Below are 25,257 nucleotides of genomic sequence, written 5' to 3' on the forward strand. Positions count from 1 at the left end.
TGAGTCATCTCCACTTTCCTGGTGCCGGGCGTGGAGCCTGACGCACCCAGTAGGTTCTCAGGACGGTGTGTTGAGGCAGAGTCGCTGGCAGCCATCAGAGCTCCATGTGCGCCTGGGGAGCAGCTGGCCTTTAGCACTGGAGCCCGTGCGGGGCCAGCCAGTGCTGTGGGGCTCTCAGCTGTGCAGCCAGATCCTCTGTTCCCTGCAGAACCACCCATGGAGTGGCTGCACCAGAGGTGCAGGTCCTGCCGGCTGGGCTATGGCATTTCTTGCGGTTTCAGTCCCTGAAAGTTCAAGTCCAGGACACCTGAGGGTTGGTGCTTCTGGGGCTCCTGGTGGGCGGGGCCTGGCCAGGTGTGCTGGGAGCCATAGGCTTGGCAGGCCTGGTCTGCTTGAGGGTCGCCCTCTGAGTACTCTTTAGCATTTTCATCTGATTCAGCATAATTCTCCTCTTCATGCCCTGCCACTCACCCAGCACAGTGTTGGGACAACCTCCAAGGACACAGTGGTCCCTACATCCCTGCCCATCCAGCTCCTGTCCCCAGGAGCTGCTGACATCGGAGCTGCATGGTAGGGTGGATGGATGGCATGGGAAGGATTTCTCTGTGACTGCTGTTTCTTCTCTCCCTAGAGACCAGGTGGCAAACTTCCGAGTTGTTGAGATAAGGTGTGGTCTGTGGAGCCCCAGTAGGTGGAAGCTTCTGGGAGGCAGGTTGTAGCCAAGCAAAAGGAAATACTTTCTAATTACCCGAGCTGTCAAAGCAGAGAGGTGTGTGAGGTAATGAGCCATCTGTCACGGGAAGTGTCCCCAGCACGCAGTCCTGCACTGGGCAGGGGGCTGGCCAGGATGACCCCCCTCTGACCCAGGGCCTATGCACATGCTCTCCAGTCTCGCCATCCTAGGACAGAAAATCCTTCCGGTCTGTACCGACCTCGCCCCTGCAAGGTTTGGTGCATGGGTGGGGACGGGTAGGGAGATGGCTTTCCTGCCTCTGTGCCACCAACCTGCCTTAGGCTCCTGAGGAACGACATTGAAGAGCTTGTGTTGCAAAGTTTCCACACTTTCCTGTTTCCTTCTTACATCCTCCTGACTGTCTCCTCCTCCAGTCCATGATAAGAGCATGCTCAGGGCACACACTCTCATATTAGTGTCAGCCAGGACAGCACAGGAGAGAAGACAAACCTGTTGCTCCCTCCTCCCTTTGCCATCTGTGTGACCCGAGGAAAGTTACTTAACCTCTCTGAGAAGATATCTTCATCTGCTAATGGAAACAGCAACACCTCCCTGGGGAGCTGTTGTGAAGTGTAGATGAGATCATGGGTATGGAAATCTCAGCGTGTGCCTGGCATGTAGCAGGTGCTTGAAACTGGGGGCTCTTTCTTCACCCCAATATTACCTATGAGACATGCTACCCTGACACTGTGACCAGTGGGTGGGTGCATACCTGGCCAAGCAAGCAGACACGGCTGGGGATGACCCGTGGGCTTTGCTCTGCTCATCCTGCCTTCTGCACCTCCTTTTGTGAGTGTCCCTAAGGGTTTGCCCCATTCTCCTTGTAGCCTTTCTATTGAACCTGGTGCAACTGGCCCTGCTCTGGGCAAGGGGTGGGGACGTCACAGGGTGAGTCAGGCTGATGCTTCCTGGTGGCACAGATGGAATGTGAAGGGGCCCCAAAGAAGGTCTGCACCAGTGCCGTAGGGGACACAGGTTCTGGCCAGAGTGGGCTGTGTTGTTGGGGGGCTCTGAGAAGACTGATAGCGACGGACATGACAGCGTTGAACACTAAGTGTTACTCTTTAAATATGTCCGCTCACGGAATCCCCCCAACGGCCCCAGGAAGTAGCTCTTTGGATTATGTCCATTTTACAGAAGAGGAAAATGGAGGCTGAGAGCAGTTGAGTGACAAGATTTGAGGCCACACTGCACACAGAGCCCACACTCTGCTCTATGGAAGACGTGGCATTTGAAGTAGGTCTTGAAGAATACAAATGATTGTCCCCTCCCACTCCTGCTCCTGCTCCTGTTCCTGTCCCAGCAGAGACTGGTGCAGACGCATCAGCATTACAGTGGAAATGAGGCTGAAGATAACAATGATGACAAGGACACTGATGGGGTGACTCCTGCAGTACTAATGATTATGGTCCCTTTCATTGAAAGGGGTGCTTTCAAGCCCATTAGTTCACCTGACTGTGAGTTTGGGGACACTCTAGGACTGCAGACCTGAGGTTTGGTTGGTCTGGGGGCTGCACCATGAGTCAAATCCCACTGCCTGGGGCCTGGAGCTCACTCCAACTTGCACATCTGCCTGTCACACCTTCCAAGAGCAACCCTTAATCCATGGCCACGCCATGGATCTGGGAACCTGAGAGATGAGGAAAGGCAGTTCGAGCCCCATGTCTGAGGGGCAGGAGTGGGGGTGGCATGCCAAAAGAATGAGGATCTGTGGCAGCCAAGCACCTGCCTGCCATAACCTACCTGCCCCCTCCCCCACCCCCTATCTATCGTCTTCAAAGCTCCTGCTGGGACACCCATAGCTCTCCTGCACCTGAGACCTACCTGGATGGGGGTGATGGTGAACCCAGTTTTGAAGACAGAGGGGTCTGGACTAGGACAGACCTCTCCCAGACCCCTCCCAGGTGAGGAGACCTGCAGGGTGGCCCTGGGCCTCAGGCTGCCCAGCATGTGCCTTCTGCAGGAAGTCACATTTTCCCCAAGGCCCTCCCCTTGAAGGCACTGTCCACTCACCTGGCACCTGCAGGGGAGCGAGAAGCTGAGACCAGGAGCCCAGCACCCAGAGAGGGGCAAAGTGAGGCGTGAGTTACTGAGCAAGTTTGGGGTGGGGAGGAGGCAGGTCTAGACTGTGCAGGATGCCACACTGGGCTCAGAAGGCTCTGACAGCACCAGAGGAACTGTCCTACGTCCTTTCTTCTCCCTTCTTTCATTATTATTTTTATTATTATATTTCCTACCAAGACTCCAAATAGGGGATTGTGTGGCCAGGGCTGTGACTCAAAGATGTCAACGTTTGCCCAAAGCTGGGGATTGGCTCCGTGGAGCCATGTTCCCCTTGAAAGGGCTGCATCTGGCAGTGGCAGTCCCTGGGTGGGGGAAGCTGGGATCTCTCATGAGCTGGAAATCCTGACACTAGCTGGGTGTTCTGGGCTCATGTCTACTTGCTTACTGGATGCATGGGCCAGGGCTTTGGGGCCAGGCAGACAGGATTCATCCCAGCTCAGCTACTGCCCAGCTGGGCAGTCCCGAGAAAGCCACTCTACGGCTCTGGTTTGCTGTCCTCATCCATAATGCGTGTGTTGTGCTCCTGGTCCACACCTGGCTGAGCTGGACGCTGAGATAACAGCAGTGTGGCCAAGAGAATAAACCAGAAAAAGGCCCTGCATTCTAGAGGGAGAGATGGGCAATGAGCAGATATGTAATGTGTCGGGTGACAGGTGCCATGGCTGGAATGAACCTGGGGTTAGGGGGCATGGGTCACAGTGTCATTCATGTCACACTGTCTGCAATAGGGTGGTCAAGGAAGACCCCTCTGAGAAGGAAATGAGGGGCTGGGTGTACAGTGGGTATCTGGGAGCACAACATTCCGGACAAAGAACTGCAGGCTTGAGGAAGAGCAAGGACCTGAGCGTGAGGGAGTGAATGGGGTCTGGAAGGTGGCTTGGGCAGACCACACAGGCTCCGTGAAACGTTCTGGGCAGGAGGGGTCCCTGTGGCTGCTGTGTTGAGGACAGACTGTGGGAAGTAAAGAGAGGAAGTGGGGAGACCAGCTTCTTGTAAAAATCCACAGGAAAGAAATCTGTGGCTTGGCGCAGGGTGTGAGCCACGGTGGAGGGGAGGGGTCGGCCTCCGGAGCTGCTGTGGAGGTGGGGCTGATGGGATTCATGGAGGGACTGGCTGTGAGAGTGAAGGAAGGCGGGAGACAAGGATGACTCTGGGGATGGAGTTGCTGTGGACTGACTTGGGGAGGGCCGGGGCAGGTGCATGTCTGGACGGGGAGGGGCAGGGAGCAGGAGTTTGGTTTTGGACGTGTGAAATGTAAAATGCCTGGAAGTCACCAGGGAGATATTCACAAGACAGCTCTAAGAGTCTTGGGGTGGAGGTCTGGGATTGCTAAGCATATGGATGTGGCAGGTGGAAGTCACCAAGGGGTGGGTGTCAACAGAGAAGAGAAGAGGACCAAGGACTGAGCCCTGGGGCCAGGCAGGCTGGCCAGCTACCTCCCAAGAATAGCAATGCGGGGACTCTGCCAGTTGCTGAATGTGCCTATTCCAATTATGCATCCTGGAACTGGAGGAAGAAACCACTGGATGGGTTCAGGGACCCCCTGGACCCACTGTGAGACAGATTTGAGCTAAAATTACATTGATCGCCTGACTTCCATAAGCCCCTTCTCTGAGTGGTGGGCCTCAGCGACGTTTTGACCTGGACCAGTTCAGGGTCAATGTCTAGTAAAACGGGAAAAGTCTGATTCATTCCTTTTCCCCTGTGCATAGTCACCCTGGTGAAAGGTTGTCAGTCCTTTTGGGGAGGGCTGGGAGAAAGATTAAAAGTCTAAATTTGTGGCAGTGTGCTAGGATTCTTCAAGGAGACCTGATTGTTTTTTTAGGAAGTTTACAAGCCTGTTGTTAAACACAGCCATTATTTAAAATTATATACACTTGCAATTAAATAAACCATATTAAAAATGGAGGTACTAAATACTGAAAACTCATTGCTTTCTAATTATTTTGCTACATTCTACGTGTGTAGGGTAGAAACAGCTATGTAACGGGGTGCTACTGTGCATTTCTTTGAAACTCCGCATTCAATGACGTTGGGCTTGTAATTTGAAATTGGCCATAGTGGGAGTATTTACACCACAGAAATCAGCAAAGCCTACCCATCAGGACTTCATTTGCCCTTTCATTGATTGCCAGACTCAAAAAAGTGATGGAGAAAGGTTAATAACCCAGATTAAACATAACCATTACATCATGATTAACACCAAAAATTGAGCAAGTATTTTCCGATTCAGCCAAGAAGTTGCTCATGCCATTGAAGAAAGTGACATGCATCTTTGTTTCACTTTCAGCAAAAACAAAAATATCAACCAACATTCATGTCATATATCAGATTTAACGACAATAAATTTATTCGGGAAAGAATTAGCAGATTGGAATTCGATCACATATGTCAAATCATGGTCAAAATGCAACCACAGGTTGGCTATAGTTACAAGAGATGCTTCTGTAAGAATCAAAGGGCTGTATAGAATTTACAACACATTTTACAATAATAAGTAATATATATTGTATTATTGTTTGTACATCATGTGATATGCACCTATTGTATCAGCAAATGTATAATAAATTTATCTATACGCATAAGAGTCCCCCACCCCCTGACGAGGGCAGGTTGTTAGAGATTTGCTAACACACCACTGCCTGGAGTTAGGAGGTCGGGCAAGTGAGAGGGAAATAGCAAAGGAAACAGAGGAGAGGCTGGGAGGGAAGTGACAGGGAGCAGAGCCTTTGTCCCAGCGGCCAAGTGGGAAAGAGTTTCAAGGATCATCTGGGCCAAGTGCCTCTGACAGGTCAACAAGAGAAAAAAGAGAAAGGATGCTTGGATTTGGCAACAGAGCAGTTTCTATGGCATGGTGGAGAGGCAAGCCTGATTCAAGGCAGGTTGCAGGGGCAATGGCAAGAAAGGATGGGGTGCCATGAGCACACACACACCTCCTGGGGAGCTTTCCTGCAACGGGAGCTGAAGCAATGAGGGGCCGAGGTGGGGCTGATTTCTAGAATGGGAGATTTTCTAGCATATCTGCATGCTCAGTGTGTGTGTGTGTGTGTGTGTGTGTGTGTGTGTGTGTGTGTGAGAGAGAGAGAGAGAGAGAGAGAGAAAGGGCAAAGCTGGGGCATGCCCTTGAGTAGGGGTCATGCACGCAGGGAGGGTTGGTCTTGGGCATGAACCCAAGACGGGACATCCCTTGTCCCAGGAGGATAGGCGTGGTGTGACTCAAAGGCAGGTGGGCTAGGAGATCAGGTGATGGGAGGAGTGAGGTTATCTGCTCTGAGGGAGGTGGGGGAGGAGGGGAGGGACATTTCTGGAGAAAGGAATGGCTTTCTAGGACACCGAAAGAGATAAGAGCCTCGAAAGAGATAAGAGCCTCAACAGATGTTGCAGAACTTCCAGGCAGTGCCAAAGGTCACTCAAGGTCAGCAGTCAGGAATCTAAGCCATGTCAGCTGCATGGGTGCAGGTGCAAAGGGGCAGAGATTGCATGTGATCGTAGCTGGGGCTTTGCTGGGCAGCATGACGGAGGGACAGATGAGCAAAAGGGACAGGAGCAGAGCGAGGGAGTGACCACACCAGGGACTTTGGAATCTAAGCCAGGTGAAAGGAAGAGAGAACACAAAAGTGGAGGGATGGTGAGAAGAGGGTAGAGAGGGCTCAGCTTCGTAGGGTCACAGGTCCCAGTGGGCTTGAAGGCTTGGTGGCACTGGTGTAGTGAAAGGAGTGAGCTGGAAGGTCAGGAGGTGATGTCGGAGAGGGTTGCTGACAGGGGAGTTTGTAGGAGTGCAGTTCTTGGTAGTGACACAGTATAGGGTCTGCCCACAGGAGGGAGTGGCTGAGGTCAGGTGGGGGACAGGACTACTGGAGGAGAGGAGGTCAAGGGACTGAGGGGCCAGGGTGCCAGCACACCACATGTGGCTATTGAAATAAAAACTGGTGACAGCAGGTTAGAGACAGTGGCAGGAGCTGGCAACCTCAAGGAGCAAGAACAGAGTGGCGGTGGGGCAGTGTGGGGGTCTCTGTAGATAGGTGGTGTGGTCTGAAAAATTCAATTTGAGGCTGAGGGTTTATGGAGCAAAGAAAGATGATCTGGAAGGGACAGTGAGGAGCAAGGAGGAACCCTGACCTGGTCCGAGCCCAGGGGTGGGAGGAGCGAGGGAGAAACAGCCAGGACTGAGAGGGCTGCAGGGGAGAGCAGGTTTCTGTCAGTCTGAAGGTCACGTGCTCTGTGACTGAGCGTCTTGTGCGGAGGACGGTGCATGAGATTGGAAGGGCACTGGGCAGGATGCGAGATGGGGCCAGATTAGAGGATGAGGGGCTGGGCGACTGGGGGTTTCTATGGTGACTGATGTAAACAACGATGAAGAGTGTGTGGGGTGAGAGGCCTCCTGAAGGTATCGTGGCATGTCGTGATGGTCAGGCCATGGGTGTGGGTGGGCAGAGGAAGTTCTTGCCCGCAGCCTGCGGGGCTCTGGGGGACCCTCTCCCCTCCTGCCTTGTCTGTAAAGTGGGGATAATAATATTTGCTTTGAGGGGCCGTGGTGAGCATTTGGGAGCATTGAGTAGGACTTGTGATTGTCAGGATTATGACCATCGTCACCATTGTCAATGGAAGCAGTTGTTTCATGGGGACAGAGTGAACATGGCAGGTGTCGTGGGGGATTTGATTTCTCCACAAGGTTTAATATTTGAGTGGGTTTCTTAGGGGTCCAGGAAAGGATGGAGGCAGGAGGATATGTAAAAGGGCCCCTCCAGGGGAATCTCTGTAGTCGGGTGAATGCCTGTGAGTGGACTTGACCTCGGGTGGTAGTCTTGAGGCTGACCTTGACCTTAAGGCATTGGAGAGCCCTGTGGTTGAGAGCAGCTGGTGGAATGAGGAGCAGGGTGGAGGCCTGGTGGATGAATGCTCCATGCCGGGACCCAGGAAGACTGAGGGCTTCTCCACCCCCCTCTCCAGAGTCCAGATCTCTGGGGTATCAGGTGGATGTGGTGTATCAAGTGGATGGGGAGAAGTCACACTGGGTACTGGCGTCAGTCAAGTTTATAACTGCACACATGTGCAAACGGGGCTGAGAACCCCCTGCAGAGTAGCAGAACGTGAGAATCCATTTGTCTCAGTCCGTTTTCTATTGCTGTAACAGAATACCATAGACTAGGTAATGTATAAAGAAAAGAAATTCATTTCTTACACTTCTAGAGGTTGGGATGTCCGAGAGCATGGCCCTGGCATCTGGTGAGGGTCTTTTTCTGTTGTAACATAGCGGAGAGCGTCACATGGTGAGAGGGCAAGAGTGTGTCAGTTCAGGTCTCTCTTCCTCCTCTTATAAAGCCACCAATCCCCTCATAGGGGCCCCACCCTGAGGACCTTATCTAATCCTAACTATGTCCTGAAGGCCCCACCTCCCAATACATACCATCAGCATATAAATTACGTTTCCAACACATAAAATTTGGAGGACACATTCAAACCATAGCACCATTCGTTCATTAACAAGTGTTTATTGAGCACCTACTGCATGCCAGGCACTGTCATAAGTGCTGAGGTTACAGGAGTGAGCAAAACAGACAAAACTCTTGTCCTTGTGGAGCTGAACTTTTAGCAGGAGAGTTGGATAGAAAACAGGCATAGTTACGAATCAGAACAGGGAAAAGAGAACAAGGAGGGCAGGGTGGGGAGAAGGTGGGGTGAGGTGCAGGGATTAAATGCAGTGATGGGGGAGGGGGCTCGTTGAGAAGATGACATTTGAGCAGAGCCCTGAAGAGTGTGAGGGAGTGAGCCTTGTGGATATCTGGAGGAAGAGCATTCTATGCAGAGCAAACAGCTAGTGCAAAGGCCCTGAGGCAGGACAGCCCGGGTCTTCATGGAACAGCAGGAAGACCAGTGGGGCTAGAGCAAAGTCAGTGACAGGGAGCGTGATAGGGAGGAGGAGTTGAGGGAGGTGGCAGTGGGCAGACCAGGAGGAGCCTTGTACGCCGTTGTGAGGACTTGGGCTTTTACTGAGTGCAGTGGGAGCCACTGCCTTTGAGGAAAGTGATGCCACGATCTGACTTAGATGTGCTGTGCGCAGAAGAGACCAAAGGGGCTGCGGTGGCACTGGGGAGACCAGGGAGCAGGCTGTCCAGCATCTCAGGCAGGCAGTGATGGTGGCTTGAACCTCGGCGATGGCAGTGCAGGTGGTGAGAGGTGGTTGGCCAAACAGATTTCCTGTTGGATTGTTGAATTCAAAAGTGTCAGATTGGGAAGAGGCTTGGGCATGGGGTGGGGTGTCCAGAGTTTTGCCATCTATGTCCCGGCTGCCTGATGCCCAGCCCAGGTTGGTCTCCTGGCTGGTGACCCTGTCCCCACCACTCCCCAGCCTGGCTATTCGGGGGTGCTGTTTGAACAGCCTGGCAGCCCAGCCCCCCAGACCTTGCAGCCTCTCTCCTGAGCCCCTAAATCTCGTCCTCTCTCCCTTTTCTGCCAGTGATGTGCCCAAGGGTGCCAAGACCTTTGGTGTCTCTGGGAGCTCTGGGGTGGAGCTCTTTGTGGTCTATGATCCCACACGGGTGACAGAGCCCACAGGCAAGGTCCGCTGGCCTCTGGACGCCAACGTGAATGTGGTCGTATCCGTGGACTCAGCCAGTAAGAACCTAAACGACCTCAAGGTAAGGGGCCACTTCCTCACAGTAAAGGGCTGGATCTCCCCCACCCCACATCCACCCAAGGTAAGAGCCCCTTCATAACATACCCCCATTCAGCCACCAACCAAATCCCACAGAGCTTCTTATGCCTGCGTCCACACAACATACCCTGAGACAACTCCACAGACGCCTAAAACACGTAAATCCGCCCCAACGCCCCCCATCCACAGGTGCACATGAAACCCTCACATTTACCCTGCATTCAACCTACACACAGACCCCCACCAGAAGCCCCCATCACTCGCGTGTAGACAGGACTCCAAAGCGACACCCCGTGTGCACGCGCACACACATGCTCACATCCACGCCTGTGTGTGTGTGTCTCCCACACCTAAGAGAGCCTTCCCTTTCATCGACTGCCCTAAGCTCAGGGGATACCCTCTGCACTCTCCCCATCTGCAGGCACCTGCCACACACAGTGACACACTGACTCAGCCTTTTCTCCCTGGCAGGAAAGGGCTAGGGCTGTGCAGTGTTGGGAGTAGGGCTCGGATCCTACCGCCCCTGCTTGCTGGCAGTGGGACTGCAGGCAGGATCCTGATGGCCTCCGTAGAAACAATTGTCCTCTCTTCTGGGACCATCCTGGGGGCTCACTGAGACAGCTGCCCCTTCCCTCCTTCTGCCTCCAGCCTCCCCTGAAGGTAGCCCCCACCCCTCCCAGCTCTCTGTCCTGCCCCCACTCCCTTACTCCCTCGACCAGCTCTGGGAGGCAGAGCAGTCGCCACAGCCTCTCGCCAGAGAAGGCAGCTCTGAATCCACGAGTGTTGGGACTTCAGCAGCCCCAGGGACCTCCACGCCCCCTCTGCCTCTAAGCAGGGCTGTCAGAAAGTGTCCTCCATTTCCCCTGCCACCGCCATCTCTGGAGGGTGTGGCTTTGCTGGCTTAGGGCTGACTATGTTCTCGCAGGTGAAGGTCTCCTACTTTGGGCAGCAGGAGGGCAGTGCCCTGGGCCACAGTGCGCTCTACCTCACTGGCGTCGGTAAGTGCCGTCTGCTGCTATCCACGTGTTCCCTCCAGGCTGGCTGTTTGAGGGTATTCAAGGAGTCTCAGAGCGGAAGGTCCATCCATGCCAGCTTCCTCCCCCATTGAGGAGCTGGCTTCCTCAGAGACCTCCCATCACTCTGGGACCATAGGATGGAGACCAGCAATCCTTAGGGTGCCAAGATTCTGGAAACTTCACTGCCCAGGAGCCAAAAGCTAGACTCATAATAGGCTCCTTCATGCAGAGTTCCATGTACACCCTTACTGGACCTCCGGGATCCAGTAGTAAGCTGTGGAGAGCCACGTGTCCCTTCAGCCAGAGCCCAGGGCAGCCAGCTCTGAGAACTGCAGGACCTGGCCCCTGGAATCGCAAGGCTGGTCCCCAGCTGCTGGCATTAAGGGCCACTAGTCTATGATCTAGAAGCCCATGGCCACCCAAGAGCTAGCAATTCAACATGCATAGACAAGCAAGTAATTCAAGGACCAAAGACTTAGGTTCCTCTAACACCCAGAACCATAGGACAAACCATGGGTCCTCCTAAGTGTTGGGTATCGTCCCTAAGGCAGGGCTTCCTGGTCCTCATGGGTATGGGGGCTGGGCAAAGCTTGCCTGAACTGGACATCACTGGTGTGAAGACAGGGCTGGGTGAGTCCCTGGCAGCCCCTCTCCATCCCTTTTCAGATGTTTCCCTCGATGTCGACACAGGCCGCACAGGTAAGGTGAAGAGGAGCCGAGGTGACAAGGTGAGACTCTTTCAGCTACTCCAAGGCAAGCCTGGGGATGGTCCCGGGGTGGAGTGGACCCTCACTCCGGAAGGGTGATGGATTCCCAGGGACTGTGGTATGCAACAGTACAGGGAACCCATCCAGGGGATGGCCAAATCGGCACAGGTGGGCATTAACTTACATCATGTAACCAATGTGCTGTGTGACTGTTGCAAAACAGCTTACCCTCTCTGGGTCTCTCTTGTGCCACCTTGGAATTGGGATTGGTTCTTTTGCTCTCTTCCTTTTCTATTTTGGAGGCTGTGTTTGGACCCCTAAACATGGAAGGTGCTTCCTACAAGGTTGTCGAGTAACTGAATCAAGGCAAGGAGAAGACAGGCCTTCTGGTAGACGAGGCCGTGGTGGTTAGCCCAAGTTAGACCCTGAAGGATGAGGAGGAGGATGAGGTGGGCTCAACACGTTACCCCACAGGAAGTATCTAGAAGCTGTCCTGAGAGGGGTAGAAGGTACAGTTGGCAGGGAAAGACTCCAGAGAGGCAGCCTGAGTCACAAGGCTTTGTGGACAAGGTAGGACAGGGCTGCCGTGGGTGGCCGTGCAGGTTGTCCACTGCACAAGGGTGCCTGGGCAAGGTGGTAGGTGGGGGAATCTGATATGAATTATGTCTTGGGCTCTGGTGCAGGGTGGCATCTACCCAGAAGGGTGGACAAGAGTGCCATATAGGTTAGCAGTAGCCCTGTGCAGTTCCAAAGACCTGGGTTTAAAAGGCCAGCTATGAGGCTTGGGGCTTACCTCCCAGAACCTCTCTTCCCTCTTCTGTGAAGTGGAGAAAATGAGCCTTGCCTTGTGGGTCTGGTGGGGACAAAGTGGAGACATGTCGAGGAGAGCAATGTCCACAGAGGCAGGCAGGGCTCCAGCCATCTTTCCCACCTCAGCCTGGACTTCATGTTGCAGGACCTGCAGGACCACAGGCGGATGCCAGGGACATCTGCGAGACAGGCCCCAGGAGAGTGCTGGGATAGGGAGGGTCTCCCAGGGATGCTCCAGTACCCCCCCTTCCATCAAGATCAGGGTGGGGCAGCCTCTGTTCCCCAGGCAGGGCCAAAGCCTGGTCAACTTTTGAGGGCCATTTCTAGCAACATCACCCTTGCTCCTCCAGTGCGATGGCTGGACAGAGGCACTGCGTATGGTTGTGTAGGTTGTTCATTGTACAGGAGTGGGGTGGCTCTGGATCTAGAGCCTTACCTGGAGCTCCAGTCCCCAAATATATAATCCCTCTTTAAATCTTTAAGCAAGCCCAGAATACGAAAGTCTCCAAGCTAACAAACCAGCCAGCCCTGGCCATATCCAGAACCCCTTCTTGGAGGCTCCTGGGTCCCCTTGATCCCAAGGCATCTTGCTTTGTCACAGAAAACCTGGCGCTGGGGCCCTGCTGGCTATGGGGCTGTCCTGCTGGTGAACTGTGACCGGGACACTCACAGATCCAGGGAGATCGACCTTGCCAACAGCCAGCTGACCTCACTGGACGGTGAGTGACAGAGGGATTGCCTGGGGTGGCGGAGTAGGGGGATGGGAGAGTATCTTGTTGGTGGGTTGGAGGAAGGGTTGTTCAAGGGGGCTGCTCTCCCCAGACCTGCAGGACATGTCCCCAATGGTGCTGAGCTGTGAGGGTCCTGATGAACTCTTCAACAGCCACAAGCTGGTCTTGAACATACCCTTGTCTGATTCCAAAAGAGTGGGGGTCTTCTGCGCTCGGGGTGAGTGGCCTGGTGGGGCTCTTCCTTCCCTGCTTCAACCATTTCTTTTCTCTCCTCCCCCATCTCTCTCCTCCTTCCCTGTCCTTTTCATAACTCTCACTACGGCTTACAATAGCCGACTCCATCCATGCACTGCGTGGTACCTAAGAAGGAAGCTCAACAACTAGTCCCATTTTACAGAGAGGAAAACTGAGGCTCAGCTGCATGGACTCACTGTCATACAGCAACTGGGGGTAGAACAGGCATTTCAATCCAGCTGTCTTGGGTGCCAGAGCCCCTCTTCTTTCCACTGCCCGGACCCCATCTCCTCTGGTGGTCAGTCAGTGCAGACTGAACTTTCCCCGCACACCAAGCACTGTCTATGCAGGGCAGGGAAGGGTGAGAACCAGCGAGGCTGAGGCCCAGACCCTGCCCCCGAACCTGGCTGTTCTGCCAGCGTTTTTATTAATTAAAGTCTGTAGCTTTAAAAAATATACCAATCCTTAACTCCGAGGCGCCTTACTTGTGTTAATAAATAGCAAGATCCTCTCCTGTTTCTTCCTTCTTCCCCTGGCCCTTTTTCTGTTCACACTGACCCAGAACTTTTTCTCCAGCTAATGAGCCTGTTCCTTGGCATGCACCGGTGGTGGACATTTAGGCAGAGGCCCGGCTTCAAAACACTGTGTGATGCCAGCACATAAGCAAAGTCTCAATAAGTGAATTGACAACTTCTTCTGCTGTGAACACAGCTCACCAGGGTGACTCTGCCTAGGCGACCCTCAGGGGAGGAGAGGAGGGCGCAGAGGCAGAACCACTCTAGGCCGGGCACTTTCTTTTTAACCAAAATGAAATTCACATAACATAATAGTAATCACTTTGAAGTGAACAATTCAGTGGCACTTAGTACATTCTCGGGGTTGTGCAACCACCTCTACCTAGTCCCAAGACGGCTTCATCACCCCAGATAAAAACCCACACCCACCCCGCGCCCCGCGGCAACCACTCATCTGCTTTCTGTCTCTATGGATTCACCTATCTGGATGTTCCATGTTAGTGGAATTATACAATATGTGACCTTTTGTAACTAGCTTCTGTCCCTTAGCATAATGTCTTCAAGCATGATTCCGAACCTTGTTACTTTTTAATGGATGGATAATATTCCACTCTATGGATATATCACGTTTTGTTTATTTTGTTTATCCATTTATCGATGGACGGACACTGGGTTGCTTTTACTTTTCGTGCCAGGTGCTTTTATCTCTTTATTTGGTTTAAAGTTTACATTGGCCTCATGAGAAATGTAATGTTAGTCCATTTTACAGATGAGGAACTGAGGCTCAGAGAGGTTGAGTAATTGAGCCAAAGTCACACAGCTTGTGCATGGCAGAGCTGGAGAGGAGCCCGCGCAGATCTCACCACAAAGGCGGCTCTGCCCCTGGATTCCCGGCCAACTCCCATCCTCACAGCCCCACACTCCTGACCCAGCACTGGCCCTCTGACTCTGGTCTTCCCTAGGTGGGAATTCCCTCGCAGACTACAAGCAGGTGCTGGGGCCCCAGCACCTGTCCTATGAAGTCGAGCGGCAGCCAGGGGAGCGGGAGATCAGATTCTATGTGGAGGGGCTCACCTTCCCTGACGCTGACTTCTTGGGGCTGGTTTCCCTCAGCGTCAGCCTAGTGGACAAAGGGGTATGTACAGTGTGGGGGGGATGGGCATGGGGGCTGGGGATTGGGGGACCAGTCTGGAGGCTCTGGGGCTGGGCAGGCTGAGAGCTGGGGAATCTTGCAGCCTGATGGGGCTTGGGCAGGCTAAGGGTCCCTGCGTGGCCCACTGGGTCCTCTTTTCTTCCCAGACACTGCCCAAGGTGACCCTCTTCACAGACACTGTGGCCTTCCGCATGGCCCCCTGGATCATGACCCCCAACACCCAGCCTCCCCTGGAGTTGTATGTGTGCAGGTGAGGCCCCCACCCCTCCTGTAGCTCTCCCAGCAGATCTGGACGTGTAGAAGTAGGAGTAGATTGCGGTGTTGGGCCTAGCTCCTCACTCAGACCAACAAATTCATTGAGAACACCCGCGGGGGTGGAGCTGGGTACAGGACAGCAGCAGGTGGGCTTGCCTGTTGGCTCCACCCTGCCCAGAGCAGATAAGGCCCCGGACAAGGTCACTGACTCCAGCTCCAGCATCCCTGCCCCCATCCCGTCCTGCCACAGCAGCGCTGGCACATCTTGGATTTAGTCTGGGAAGTGGGGCCAGGCCTTGCTCAGGCTGCTGGAAGCCATAGGAGACCCAACCTTGCTGTGAGGTGGCAACACTCCTGTGCCTGCTGAAGACATGGGAACCCAGCCTCTGGGGTCCACTGTGAGCCTGACCCAGTCCAGGTCCCTGGTCCTGCTGCCTTCTGTCTGAATCCTGGTCATGTCCCTTGATTGGAGGGGTGAGCCTGCATCAGCAAGGCCCCACCAGGACTCTGTGTCAGAGGTCGGACAGTGGAAAGAGCCACAGCTGAGCAGGACGTAAATCAAAAGGCTGAGAAGGGTGTGGCCAAACAGGTTTGCTGTGCTTACCTGGGTCAGGTGTATTCAGGTGTTCAGAGGGAATCCTTTCCTCCTGTTTGTTCACCAACCCCGCCCTGACCCGTTTGCTTAGGCCAATGTGTAGAACAGGAGTAGATGGGGCTACCTGCCCCCCTCATTACTACCTTAACCAATAAGATTCAGCCCCAGGTCACCTCCATGGTAGCCTCCTGGACTGCCTGTGCTGGCCTAGGTGCCCTGCCTCTAGGATCCACAGCGTGGGCTACCCTTCACATTGCACTTGTCACCTGACATGATCTGGGGACATTATGTCTCCCACATTAGCCCACGAGCCTCTCTCTCTAGGACGGGGTCTGTTTCTGGAGCCCTGTACCCTAGGGCTGCACAGCGCCCAGTATAGACTGAGTCAAGGCCACCTCCTGCCTTGGCCACAGTTGAGAGGTCACTTACACTCCCCTCTCCCCATCTTTTACAGCGTAGTAGACTCTCATGGCCCAAATGAGAAATTTCTGAATGACATGTCTCACTTGGCATTGAAAGCCAACTGCAAGCTGATCATCTGCCCTCAGATTGAAAATCGAAATGACCGCTGGATCCAGGTGGGTGCAGAAGCAGATTCTAGAAAAGAGCCGGGGGCAGCCTGGGAGGCCTGAGTGCTCCCGTCCACCCGCTAGGCTTGCAGGAAGGGGAGCCGGCTCAGGTTCCTAACCGGCCTTGCTCTCTCTAGAAAAGCCAGACCACCTGTGTGCCAGGACTCTGGAGGAAAGGGCCTTCCCCCTGCCCGCGTCAGCCCCAGCCTCTCCTGCTTCCTTCCAAATGCTCGCGTCCCAGGCCACAATCCTCTCCTACTGGGGCCCCAAGAGGCCTCAGCTCTGTCTCTGCCCCCTCCCAGGTCTTGGGGAGAGTCTGCTGCCCCACCCTGCCCCAGGCCTGGTGGGGATCTATCTCCCTGTGTGAAAACTACCACCAGGAGGTCACTGGGGCTTTTTCTTTTCTCCCCTCCCAGGATGAGATGGAGTTTGGCTACATTGAGGCCCCTCACAAATCCTTCCCTGTGGTCTTTGACTCCCCCCGTAACAGAGGCCTGAGGGATTTTCCCTATAAGAAGATCCTGGTATGTGGCACAGGGCAGAGCGGGGAACCCTTGAGTAGTTCCCCCTATAGGAGCCCCTCATGAAGTCTCATCTGGATCTGGTCCTTTAGGGCCCAGAGACCAGGAAGATTGGGGCAAAAGGCGAGAGGAGGTGGGATGTCAGCATACTGGGGAGTCAGGGGGAGGTTCAGGCAGGAGATGCAAATGATATGCAAATCACATGCAAAGCAGGCAATTGCCCCTGTTCTGGGAGGGGCAAGACAGCACTTTTCCTAGATATAGGGGCCTGTTCTTCAACAGGGAATCAACAGAAGGATCTGCTGTAGGGGGACCAACCTGCCTTCTGAAGGGAACGCACACTTAGTGAGCCCTTACAACTCTCATTTTAAGAGCTAGGGCTTCTCTTCACGTAACAAATGTTTCCTGAACACCTACTTTGTGCCAGGCACTGTGCTACCTCCTGTGCACAGGATGGCAACAGCAGCACCTGCCATCATGTATTGAGTTCCAAGCACTGTCCCCTGGCTTTCCACGGGTTACCTCATTTAATCCACAGGGAAATCCTATAAATACGTGCTATTATTATTCCCTCTTTATGGATGAAGAAACTGAGGCTCAGAAAGGTTAAGTAACTTGCCCAAGGCCATGCAGCAAGTTAGTGGCGGCTCAAGATGCCAAACCAGAGGGGCTGCCTCATAGCTTGCGCACTTAACCACTAGGCTGCCCTGCCTTTTGAGGTGGGCCCATACTCTCTGCCTGCTTCCCTGCTCCCAGTCCCCCACCACCGTCCCCCATCGGTGGGACAGTGCCAGTCCACATGGGAGCTCTGATGGGGAAGGCTTGGAGCCTGTGGGCACACAGAGGAGGGACGTTCACCCCAGCCTGGAGGGGTCAGGTGACAATGAGCCCTGCAAGGTGAGGCGTCAACCAGGGGCAGTGTGCTGTTTGGGGACCTGACTGACCCCAAGCCTCAGGCTTAACCGTAGGTGCTGGAGGATTTTTCACTGATTTCTGCTTTTATCTTTTTCATTTCTCACCTACTTCCTCCGGGTTTAGTTTGCTGTTCTTCTCATAGCTTGACAAGGGAGCTAAGATTTTTCAAACTTTTCTCTTCCTAGCACATGTGTTTAGAGCACTAGCAACTCCGTCATAGAGCTGTGTCCCCACTGTCCCACGGGCTTTAACATGCCATGTTTTAATTACTTTTCACTTCAAAATATTGTCTAATTTTCACTTTGATTTATTCTTTGACCCCTGGGTTGTTCAGACATGTTTCCTTAATTTCCAAACATTTGGGAATTGTCTACATATCTTTCACTTATCGACTTGCACTTTAATTGCACAGTGCTCAGAGTAATTAGTAAAAAGTGGAAAGAGGTGGTTTTTCAGGCATGAGGAGCCAGGAAGTGGGAGCCCCCAGCCTCATCCCCCCTTCCAGAGTTGCCTCTTTCTGTCCTAACTGACCCCTCCTTCTTGGGGCGGGGTCTTGCTGGTCCCTCCCTAGGGTCCTGACTTCGGATACGTAACCCGGGAGATCCCGTTCTCGGGCCCCTCCAGCCTTGACTCCTTTGGCAACCTGGACGTCAGCCCACCCGTCACGGTGGGTGGCACTGAGTACCCCCTGGGCCGGATCCTTATTGGCAGCAGCTTCCCCAGGTGAGAGGCTGGGGCAGGAGGGTGGCGGGACGAGGGACCCACCGCGGCATCCACACTCTGGGTCCCCTCATCACGAATACAATTCCCTAGTCTGAAGAGTGGTCTTCATTTCCTGCGTGGAAGCCTAGAATCAGACTCAGAGTTCTAGAATCTACCATTTAACAGGTCGCAGCATCTTGGGAGAAAACTCACAAACTAGTGGCCTGCAGTCTTTTGACCTACCTAATTTTATGAGCTTCATTAGTCACCCACATTAAATATATGTATCAGGAGGCCTCATATAAAAAGCCAGACTTCTGGCTTCTCTTGAAAAATCGGAGGATCTAGGGAGTGATGTGTAATCTGGCACAGAGGCAGGGGAATGGACTTCTTGACTTCTCCCAGTAGGAAGTCAAAATAGCTGCTGCCCCAACAATGGCTGGAAAGGGCCCAGAGGTCACCGAGTTCCCAGGGCAGGTGGCTGCAGGTGAGTGAGTGACTGGCCAGGATACCAGCGTGACAGAAGTGACCTGGTGGGTCCCGCCCTGGACAGCCATGATGGGCAGGAAACAAGGTATTTAGGGCTTAGTGCTCCAAAAGGTGACAGTATCTGCTAAATCCTCTGAATGGGTCCACACCCTGCCTGCAGGTACCTGAGGAGTTAGGTGGGCAGCGTAGGATTCTGGTGGGGACCCCTGCCTCCTGCTTGGACATTACACATGCCACAAGGCCCGGAGGTCACCTTCCCATTTGTGGGGGGTTAGCATGGAGCCCAGGTGTGCTCCAACTTGACCCTCAGACCCTGGCTGACCATCTCGTCTCAGGCCCAGAGGAGTCAGGCAATGCTAAGAAGGTCACAAGCCTCACATGGTAAAGCTGGCAGCCTCAGGACTCTGGATCAGGTGAGGCCAGGCTTTCAGGCAGCAACCCAGGCACATAGCTGGGTATGCAGGCTTGGTGCCTGGGGCTGAGGTTGACCAGGGCAAGAGGAGTGTGCTCACCCTGCAGTGACTCATGCCAGACACTACTGTGGGGGCGGATCCTGCCCACAACCCTGGGAGCTGAAGGGCGGTGAGGCCTCAAGGCAGTCTTTCTGTGACTGGGAGACACCCAGGAGGAAGGAGCACAGGCTTTGGAATCAGGTGGACTTGGGTTCTAGTCCTGGACTTGCCACTTACCAGCCATGTGACTTCGGGTATGTCACCTAACCAGTGTTAACTAACCTTGGTGCCTAGCACACAGTAGGTGCTCAATTAATTCGTTTAAAAATATTTATTGCATGTTAGGCATCATCAGAGGTTCTAGGGGTATACCAGTGGACAAGACAGACACATTTTAAGTGAACAAATTATTTTATATTCCATGCCTCAAGTTCCTCATCTGTAAAATGGGTCTGATAAAATCCCTGTCCTAGCTATATAATCAGCATTACTGGGTATAAAGAATTCACATTAAACCACCTTCTGTCTGAATGCTTAGATATTGTTCAACTGGCCCCCTGCAGTGGATCTGCTATGAAGCGGGTTGGAACTCACAGGACAAAATTTGTTGATCACCTACTATGTGCCACATACATAACGCTTTTCCCAGGTTACCTCATTTATTCCTTATGACAACTCTAGAGATTGGGACTATTATTATTCCCATTTTACAGATGAGGAAGCTGAGGCCCAGGAAAGTTACGTGCACTCGTTCATGCATTCATTTACCAATTCAATAAATATTTATTGAGACTTTCTCTATGCCAGGCCTGGGGCCCCATGCTGGGGATATAGAAATGACCAAGGAACTAGCCCTCAAGCATTTATAGTCTGCTGAGGGAGGCAGGCAAGCAGGCAAGCCATTATACCCCAGTGGGATCACATATGGTCCAATGTGGGGTGTCAAGGAAGGCTTCTTAGGGGCAGCAATGACACAGATGAGTAATGATAAAGGATGAACAGACTTTAGCAGGTGAAGAAAGGAGCAAGGCAGATGGAGTGAGCCAATGTTCTGGGCAGAGGGAACAGCACAGGCGAAAGGCTGGAGTCCAGGGAAAGTGTGGCTCCAGGGAAGAGCTTTGGAAAGAGGCAGTACAGGGGGCGGGTAGGTGGGCAGGGTGCACTGGTCACATCTCAGGCAGGAGGGGCTTGTGCAGGTCCAGGTAGGGGAGGGTGTGGGAGCCTGCAAGCGTTCTGCTCAGATGCCTCGTGATGTTGTTCTCCCCACCAGCAGCCTGGGAACTGGGTCTCAGGGGCAAAGGGCTCAGAGAATGCAGGCTCAGGAAGGGAAAGGGACTCTCTTCCCCAAGTGCTTGGTTCTTTTCTCTGGCCCGGGCTCCTGCCCCAAGACACTGCAACACAGGTACACCCTTACTGCATCCCCCACCCACCCCACCAGCTTCACCAACTAGCGGGTCAAACTGGGAACCTCCTCTCAGCTCAAGGCTACGGGGGCCTGTTCTGAGAACTCCCAGGCACAGATCAAGAAGCCCGGCTGGGAAAGAGAGAGGTCTCTAGTGTGGGCCTCCTGCCTGCTGCCATTGGCTGTGTTCAAGATCAGGAATAAGACTTTCGGCGGACGGATGGAACCCTGAGGTTCAGAGAGGGACAGCTACTTGCCTAGGACTACACAGCAAGCTAGTGGTACAGTCAATCTAGGTCTTTCTCCTTGGGCCCCAAACTAAAATTTAGCACTTCAGGCTGCTGTCCTGTGTTCCTGCCTTGGCTTCTGACCTCAGCAGTGAGTAAAAGCTACATGCATTCTAGCAGGGAGAAACAGTAAGCAAACGTAGCAAGCACATCAATCGTACATGTGATGGAGGGAGCCTCAGTCAGATGTGACATTTAAACAAAGCCTTGAAGGAGATAAGGGAGTTAGAGATGTGGCTTTTTAGGAGGAGAATGTTCCAGGGAGTGGAAACAGCCTGTGCAAAGGCCCTGAGGCAGGATCCTGCCCAGAGACATTAGAGGAACAGCAAGGAGGCCGGTGGGGCTGGAGCAGAGGGAGTGCGGAGAGGCGTGGTGGGGAGCAAGGTCAGAGAGCTCGGCAGAGTGGACTTCGGGTAACCTGGAGCTGCAATCTGTATGTATATTATACAGTTAACACGAGGACTGAACAAAGTATTTAATGGAAGGAGCCTGAGGCAGGCACACAGTAGGTGCCCAGCAGATGCCTGATCTGTCTCTGCACCCTCTGCGCTCCACATTTAAAACGTTCTTGGAGCAATTCTGCCCTCTGGTGGCAGCTTTGATGATGACTTAGGGACCAGGTCCGATGCCTCCCAGGGCGGGAGTCATCTCGTCCATCCACCGCTTCCCAAGGAGGGACTCTGCCCCGAACCCAACCTTATAGCTGGTTGTGTTCCTGCTGCTTTCTTCTCGTGAACAACTTCTGAAGTCTAACTCTTCTCCCCACCCTCTCACTGTTTTTAAAGAAATGCTTTAAAATTGCCAGCACTACATTAAAATAACAAAAATACAAGAAAAGCATTTCCCATGGTCCCATTGCGAAAATTGAAATCAGCGTTGAATTTGGTCGCTGCTTGCCAAGTCACCCTTCTCGTCTTCGTGTGTGGCATAGTCACGTGTACGTAGACTGCAGACTATTTACACAGCAGTTCACAATTTTTTTTGAGCATCTATGATGTGCAAGGAGCTGGGGGTACAGCAGTGAACTACTTAGACAAAAATCCCTGCCCTCATGGAGTTTACACTCTAGTGGGATGTGAGACGATAAACCAATAAGATATAGATATACTGGGGGTGCCAGATGCTGTAGAGAAAAATAAAGCTGGGGTGGGTGTTGGGAGTTATTGCAATTTTCAAAGGCCTCATAGAGAAAGAAGGGGAGAGTTGAGGGGAACTTGAAGGAAGTGAGGGAATGAGCCATGGGGCCAGTGGAGTGAGTCCTGGTAGAGAGAAGAATCCACATAGAACATTCCAGGCAGAGAGAAGAGCTGGAATGTGCTTGGTGTGTTCAAGGGACAGCAGGAGGCCAGCAGGGCTGGAGCAAAGGAAGAGGAGAGAGGCGGGTTGGGGGAGAGAGGGCAGAGGGGTCATGGGGCTGGTAGGGGTTGTGCAGGTCAGTGTAAAAACTTTGCTTTTACTGTGAGTGAAATGGGAGTGATGTCAGGGTTTTGACCAGAGGAGGGATATGATCTGATGTATTTAAAGCCTCCCTCTGGTTAGACTGGGAGGGAGCAAGGGTGAAATTGGAGAGAGACTGGGAAAGGAACAGGCCACTGATTATCCAGCTGTCAGGAGGACCTTCCTGGCCTTGAGGAGGGTGTTTGGGGTGAGGGAAGAGTGGACAGTCTGGGAAGGCCAGGATAGACGGCGTGTTACTGGGAGCACCCGGGGGCTGTGCGGGTCCTGGCCTGCACCTGACATGAACCCACCCACCACACCCTGCCTTGGGCAGTGCTGTGGCAGTGGCACAGTGAGCAGAGGGCACCCCCTGGGCTGGCACAGGCCTGACCTGTGGCGTGTCAACCCCATCTCCTCTTGGGGCATGACTACCCTAGCCCCACTGATGCCCCTGGCCTTGGCTTGGGCTTGGAATTGCTGGGCTTGGAATCAGAAAGGTTTAGCCCTGACACTTTTCAGCTCTCTGAGCCTCAGTTTCCCCCTCTGGGAAGAGGACCAACTCAGGGTTTTCATGAGGCCTGTGGGGGTGCACGTGAAGTGCCTGCAGGATGCCCACACACAGTAGGCAGAAGGTGACTGCCTGCCGTCCCTCTCTGGCCAGGTCCGGTGGGCGGCAGATGGCCAAGGTGGTACGGAACTTCTTGCAGGCCCAGCAGGTGCAGGCGCCCGTGGAGCTGTACTCAGACTGGCTCTCTGTGGGCCACGTGGATGAGTTTATGAGCTTTGTGCCCACCTCTGACCAAAAGGTACGTCCCCTTCCCACCTGAGCCACCTCTGCCCCTACCTGGTTTGATGGGATGAGCCAGGGCAAAGCTACCTGGAATCAGCTCAATCCTGAGTCCAGGGTGAGCTCTGGGTCGGGGCACCCTTGGGGCCATGTTAATCAGGGAAGGCTTCTTGGAGGAGGCCAGAGACTCAGGCCAGGAAGGCACTCATTTGCTCACTACTCAGACACTCATCCTCACACTTACTGGGCGTTTGCTTGGACCCAAGTCCCTCAGCCAAGAGCCAGGAATGACATTGATAACAATTGGTAATATTTACTGAGCACCTACCATGTGCTAAACACTCCACATGTTTTAATTCATTTAACCCTCCAACAAGTCCATGAGGTGGGTGTTATTATTATTGCCCCCATTTTACAGGTGAGGAAACTGAGGCTCAGAGGGCCATTAACTCACCCAAGCTCACACAGCCTGCAGGTGGCAGGGTAGGACTCAAATCCAGATGTGGGCTCTGGGCCTCCACGTTCACCACTCAGCTCCACCGCCTTGCAGTGGTGACCAGGGAGGGCATGGCCCTCAGGCCACAAGCAGCCCAGGAGGTGAGGCCTCTCAGTGCCCAGTGGTTATAGCCCCGAACAGTGAGAGCTCTGCCAGGGGCAGGTACAGGGTGCAGTCGGAGTATCTGCAAAGCTCTCCCTCTGTCAGTGATGGAGGAGACACCGGAAGTGGGTCTTGAAGGGAGAAATCGGAGTTCCCTGGTGGGCAAAGTGAGGAAGGGCCTGCAGGCAGGGAGAGGAGCAGGGATAGAGGCCCAGAGGTGGGAACCAGCTCGGAGGACTGAGAGAATCACAGCAGTTCTCTGTGGCTTGTGGGTGAGGTTGAGAGGAGAGCGGAGTCCTGGGCATGACCTGGCTCTTGAATTCAGGCCCCTCCTGAGTTTGGGGTCTCCTGCATATCCGGGGAACCTGTCCACTGAGCCATTTTCCCTCCCTCTGTGCCAGGGCTTCCGGCTGCTCCTGGCCAGCCCCAGCGCTTGCCTCAAACTCTTCCAAGAGAAGAGAAAGGAGGGTTACGGGGAGGCGGCCCAGTTTGATGGTGAGTGCCAATGACCCGGTCACCCCCCGGGGACCCTGCCCTGTCATCACCAGCCCTGGGCACGGTGGATACCTTTTGTGGCTGGGCCCTTGGGTATAGCCCCTCCATCTGCAGATCTCTTGGCTGGCTCAGAGCCCGACACCCCCATGAGGGGGTTAAGACAAGGGCTCTCCCCTTCTTGGGAAGCCAAGCGTTCAGCGGATTGCCGCAGGCCCTCTGATGGGTGGGCTGCTTCCTGGGCCATACCCCGAAAGAGGAGAGGAACACGAAGCCATGAGCGCCCACATGCCAGACTGTGCCAGGCACGTTCACATTCTGGCCCACCTGATCTCCCATCCCCCTTCTTTATCCCTTCTCACAGAGGAGGAAACTGAGGCTCAGAGAGGAGAAGTGGTTTGCCCAGAGCTATGCGGCCAGGGAGAAGCAGGGCCGGGGTCTCGGCGTGAGAGGAGAAGCCAGGTGTGGTGGCCAGGGACCCTAGGCAGGACCTCCTTTGGGAACTGACAGACCTCTCCCTGCCACAGGCCTCAGTGTTGCCACCTGAGGAATGAGCATCGGAAGGGATATGGTGCAGTCTTCCAAATGGATAGGCCTGGGCTCAAACCCTGGTCTTGCCACTTGCTGGCTGTGGGATCAGCCAAGGGTGTGTTCTGAACCTCTCAGTGCCTAAGTTTCCTCTTCTCTGAATTGGAGGTGATAATTAACCCCTTCTAGGATTGTTTTAAAGATGAATAATAAATTAAGCAGGGTGCCCAGAGCATGGTGGGTGTTCAATAATGGTAGCTGTGCCATAATTATTAGGCCCTGAGTTCGGGAGTCCCTTCCCAAGGGGTTTTTGATCCATCACTGGGTTTTACCTGCAGCCAGAGCCTGCTCCCATCAGGGTTTCCAGTCTCTGGCTTTCTCCATCCCAGCTTCAGACCTTGGCACTGAGGTGGGAGGAAAACCCTGGCCTGGATTATGCAGCCCCAGGCCCGAGGTGGCCCCCAGGCAGTACTCCCTGGGCCCATTTACTGTCTTTCTCTTGCAGGGTTAAGACACAAGGCAAAGAGAACCATTAATGAGATGCTAGCGGACAGACGCCTCCAGAATGACAGTCTCCATGTACAGGTGAGGGGCAGGACCATCGGCTGCT

The 25,257-nt window shown here is 53.7% G+C and overlaps 1 protein-coding gene across 1 annotated transcript in view; it reads left to right on the forward strand.

The window, feature by feature from the left end:
* PADI1 (peptidyl arginine deiminase 1) overlaps positions 1–25,257 on the forward strand; it is a 35,583-nt gene that overhangs the window by 6,450 nt on the left and 3,876 nt on the right. Inside the window, exons 2-14 of the mRNA XM_063105711.1 lie at positions 9,255–9,435; positions 10,378–10,450; positions 11,135–11,196; positions 12,587–12,704; positions 12,808–12,933; positions 14,428–14,600; positions 14,765–14,868; positions 15,923–16,046; positions 16,454–16,561; positions 18,045–18,196; positions 22,904–23,048; positions 24,029–24,122; positions 25,153–25,232. Of these exons, the coding sequence (XP_062961781.1) occupies positions 9,255–9,435; positions 10,378–10,450; positions 11,135–11,196; positions 12,587–12,704; positions 12,808–12,933; positions 14,428–14,600; positions 14,765–14,868; positions 15,923–16,046; positions 16,454–16,561; positions 18,045–18,196; positions 22,904–23,048; positions 24,029–24,122; positions 25,153–25,232 (1,540 nt within the window). The remainder of the gene's footprint in view (positions 1–9,254; positions 9,436–10,377; positions 10,451–11,134; positions 11,197–12,586; positions 12,705–12,807; positions 12,934–14,427; positions 14,601–14,764; positions 14,869–15,922; positions 16,047–16,453; positions 16,562–18,044; positions 18,197–22,903; positions 23,049–24,028; positions 24,123–25,152; positions 25,233–25,257) is intronic.

The sequence above is a fragment of the Cynocephalus volans genome, chromosome 8, assembly GCF_027409185.1.
Source record: "Cynocephalus volans isolate mCynVol1 chromosome 8, mCynVol1.pri, whole genome shotgun sequence".
Lineage (NCBI taxonomy): Eukaryota > Metazoa > Chordata > Mammalia > Dermoptera > Cynocephalidae > Cynocephalus > Cynocephalus volans.